This window comes from Ylistrum balloti, unplaced genomic scaffold, assembly GCF_031769215.1.
Source record: "Ylistrum balloti isolate Yb309-2 unplaced genomic scaffold, AGI_CSIRO_Ybal_v1 Utg370496, whole genome shotgun sequence".
Classification (NCBI taxonomy): Eukaryota; Metazoa; Mollusca; class Bivalvia; order Pectinida; family Pectinidae; genus Ylistrum; species Ylistrum balloti.
Window position 1 is genome coordinate 1 of NW_026782322.1, and position 4588 is coordinate 4588.

The following is a 4588-nucleotide window of genomic DNA, read 5'->3' on the forward strand; positions in this document are numbered from 1 at the left end:
AGACTGAAAGAATGGAATAATTTGTAATATTATTAATCGGTTGGTCAGTGAAATGACAATGGTTAGCCTGATTAAACATCAATATTTATATAATCAATATAACGTAATGTGACCGCGGGGAAGCTCATACAAGCTTGGAGTGCAGTGTAATGGAGTAGCTAATTAATGTACAATTAATTTTCTGTCTCGGCGATCGTATATTATCGTCCTCCTCGCCAGTGTGTACTGATAACACTATCACGCGAGTTCGCCTCGTGTAGCATACATAATCATAGCCATTCAACATTAAGTGCAACACACCATATCAGTTGCCCGGGAAATTACATAAAAAGTTCACGTGCGAGACGTCATGCACGTGCATAAAATCACAACAAACATTGATCATTAAACTAAAGAGTTACTGTTGATTATTTTTTCACTCAGTTTTGATAAGTGCTTTGGTACAACATTATATCAATAACATATTACCCACAGGGCCTAAATACAAACAAATAATCTATTAGCAATATTTAATTGACGATGTGATAAGTTACTATGAAATGGTGTTCATATTCAAATACATATAATAATGTGTTAAATATTGATGTCCTCTTACAGGTACTGTTTACCTGGAACTTTTGGAGGTTGTAATATCATACGATTTAGATCTAAGAAAATGAAAGTAAATTGTAAGAAATTAAATTTGCAATCATAGCTAATCTTCTGACCTTTCCGTCTAACAGCGCAGAAAGTGATTCCATCTCATTTAGGAATTTGATAGTGATGTGGGTAAACGCTTTATCTGCACACATTAATTACAAAGTCAAGTATGTCCAAGTGAATATTTGGGATAACACGTCGACGTTGGTAAGTTATTTTGACATGTGTGTATTAAAATCTCTATTGGCGTAGGAACTGACTGATTACGGTCGGAAGTTTGCAATATCAAAGTTCTGACGGAGTTTATTAGCAGGATGGGTCAAATCTCTGTTATAGATTTTGTAAAAGTTGAACGTCAAAAATTGTTCATCTGAGGAGTGATAGAATTAAGAACTACAATCGTTGTCATAGTTCACCAGCGGGTCGAACAACCGAAATGGTCACACTGACATTTGCAACGGTTGTACAGAAGTCTGCTTACATGACCATCAGCTCATGCCTTGTACTACAGAAAGCCTGTTGTAAACACGACACACAGAGAAACACGTACAATTAGGTCCTATCGAATAATGTTAATTAAAAATAAGCCAGAACATCCTGTCTCTGTTTGGCGTATCATATTCCGGATCTTAAGAATCCGTCATCCCATTTATCATACCCTAATTTTACACTCCCTGACAACCTTCGTCCAGGATGATACATTTCCTTATCGATATTGACCAATGCAATTTGACCAGTGAGTGACCCGGAGTTTCACACCCCTAATAATCTCAAGTCGTTAGGGGCTTTATTACTACTTTAATGGGAAACATGTGCAAGTGTGTGGAATTCCACAGATCCAAGCTGCATCCACCTGACAGTTCTTGAAAGATTTCATGAAGTCGGTTCTACAAAACTAACACATATGTTTGGTATTTAAAATTTACGTGTTTGTGATGCAACACATTTGAAATTTCCCTTCTGCAAAGCAATCTAGAACAGGCCATTTCTGCTCTAGAAGAAAATGGAACCGTTGTGTTTTGGTGTCAGGAGTATGTAAGCTTAAGGATGTTGAAAACAACCTTAGAATCGTTTCCTTCGTTGTTAACGCCGAGACGAAGACAAACATATTACATAGGAACTAGAAATAGAAAAACACATAGAGATTGTACAACTCACACAAGTAGTGAGCTTTTTTGTGCTAATTTAGATTAAGATACAGAAGAGCCAAACAATTAATAAATATCCACTATACAGCTATTTTATCTTTCTAAGACTCATTAGTGACGTTAAGGGCATACGTTTTGATGTCTAGGAGGCGACTAAGGAAAATACATAATGGTCGAGAAAAGTCAAAATCTGGATGGGAAGGTGCACTGTCCACATAATGCAATGAATGATTTTCATATTTGCCATAATGTTAGAAGAATGTCAGTTACATGTGTAACCGTGCCTCAATTCAAATTAAAATGGAATGAAATAAAGCGTAGTATACAAGGTTCGGCAAACATGGTGACTAAAAGTTCACCAGCTGTGTCGAACGTCACCACAGTAGAACAAGTAGTACAGGGTACAGTGACAATACAAAATGACATAAACTACATCAAAACGTTGACACACGAAGTAAAATGAAAACAGGGGCAGAAAACCAAAACGGGCGTTACGTTAACGTCTTTTTTCATCAAAGAAGTCTTGCAAGAATTTGTCAACAGGTTATGTGAATTGTGTTCGTGTTAGAATAATGAAAGCCCTCAGTAACGTTTTGATTAGGTTGACTTGTATCAAGGTCCGCCCCGGGGATGTATACGTTCTTCTGGTATGGACCTGCATGCTTGAACGTCAGTGATAAAATTGACTGATACCAGTCATTTGGAGCATGGTTTAGGAAGCTGAAAATGAAAGAAAAAGTTTGGTAAATATAAAGATATAAAATCTTATATATATCCTAAATATAAGTGTAGTATCTATGTTTATTCCGGTCTATTTGAAGGGTCATCCATCAATATCAGAAAACGTTACACGGTGGGGAATTAGTTGTAAGTAAACCTCTTATAGCCTACAAATTTAAGGCAACAGTTTCATCATTTTTTTAATGGGTACCAATTAGTGTTCCAGAAACTGTCTACTTAGTAACCGTAAGTAAATAAATACACGTGCAGGATTACTTTGGACTTGTCGTAAATACCAGGAGACGGTCGATTTAGGTGCACTTAGCATGTGCATATGCACATTCTGGTGCACATGGTAAAGGGGCAACAGGTACGTATGAATCAAATAAAAAATATCTTTATCCAAAATAATATCTTTATTGACTTATATGCTTGTCGTGCTTCGAAATCTTATTCACTCTCGGAGCACTCCTGAGTAAAAAATCATATATATATAATAGATTGGTGCTAACGGACAATCGATTCAATAGCTCACTAATTACATTTTGGTCAAGATGGTCCATTACTTGGTTAACTAGTTGGCACGAAAAGACTTTACAAAATGCAACATGGAGATGATGATCCCGTACTTGACTCACTGTGACGTGGAGATGATGACCCCGTACTTGACTCACTGTGACGTGGAGATGATGACCCGTGCTTAAGTCACTATGACGTGGAGATGATGGCCCCGAACTTGACTCACTGTGAGGTGGATATGATGACCCCGTACTTGACTCACTGTGACGTGGGGATGATGCCCCCATACTTGACTCACTGTGAGGTGGATATGATGACCCCGTATTTGACTCACTGTGACGTGAAGATGATGACCGCGTACTTGACTCACTGTGACGTGGAGATGATGACCGCATACTTGACCCATTGTGACGTTGATATGATGACCCGTGCTTGACTCACTGTGATGTGGAGATGATGGCCCCGAACTTGATTCACTGTGACGTGGAGATGATGACCCCGTACTAGACTCACTTTGACGTGGAGATGATGACCCCGTATTTGACTCACTGTGACGTGGAGATAATGTCCCGTGCTTGACTCACTGTGAGGTGGATATGATGACCCCGTACTTGACTCACTGTGACGTGGAGATGATGACCCGTGCTTCATTCATCGTGAAGATGACCCCCCTTCCTGGCTCAATGTAACGATGTTGCCATACTTTCGTGACTACACGTTTCCAACGCGACAAGTGTAGATATAAATGTATCATGCCTTCCATACTATCTCGGTTCCGTTTGCGCTCATTATAGGTGATAACATTTACACCTACTGTCTTTCACACGAAGTCCCTCATGGTGCTTTGAAGCATTGCGGAAGAACATGAGAGACATATTTATATTGATAATTTTATCCTTTTGTTGGGTCGATCTTGACCTGCTGATGAACTGCTTTAACATTGCTAGGACTTTGATGATTATCAGTGTCTTTGAAGCTCACCTCGAACGTCTCGAAAGAAGTCAAGCGTTTCACTGACATGAATCAAATAATAATCAAATTGAATGCGGAACAGACGGTACGGACTATCTTTGATTAACTGACATAAATAATTCATTGCGGTATGTACTACACTCGCTACAAAATATCATGACAATGTACCGAAGGTATGTTTATAGCTCGACTGGTCTTGAACCAATTAATCATCTGTAACATTAAACAGCACTCAAGTTTTTTTTGTTAAAAAAATAATCAGTCAAAGTAAAATGGAGGATGATTTGTTTTGACAGCAGCCATATTGTCTTCTTTCCCGTCACCTGAAGCGTGTCTTCAGAATGGCGATGTTTTTGTTTTTGTTTTTTTTGTTTTTTGTTTTGTTTTGTTTTTAAAAAGAGTAATACCGTCAAAGAGTATATATTTTTATGTTCAGTTTTTTTATTAATTAATGCTATCCAAACAAACATTTGAGTGATACCAGAAATTAAAACAGAAGTAATGGAGGTCGTTTTGCTACATCAAGCGCTGTACCAAAAGGCGCCGCCTGTTATTCTTATACATGATCGTTTCTTCACCCTCCACTAGTC

At 38.2% G+C, this 4588-nt stretch overlaps 1 protein-coding gene across 2 annotated transcripts; it reads right to left on the bottom strand.

The window, feature by feature from the left end:
• Positions 1-1965: 1965 nt before the first annotated feature.
• LOC132555483 (mucin-1-like) lies at positions 1966-3554 on the bottom strand. 2 transcript variants are annotated; one of them, XM_060219833.1, is made up of 2 exons: positions 3146-3554; positions 1966-2507 (listed from the first exon to the last, which is right to left on the bottom strand). In XM_060219833.1, the coding sequence occupies exons 1-2, from the start codon at positions 3419-3421 to the stop codon at positions 2484-2486; spliced, it is 300 nt and encodes a 99-aa protein (XP_060075816.1). In that variant the 5' UTR covers positions 3422-3554; the 3' UTR covers positions 1966-2483. The 2 variants fall into 2 exon arrangements, with proteins under 2 accessions (XP_060075816.1, XP_060075815.1); XM_060219832.1 differs by having other exon boundaries at positions 3137-3554.
• Between the last annotated feature and the right edge of the window lie 1034 nt (positions 3555-4588).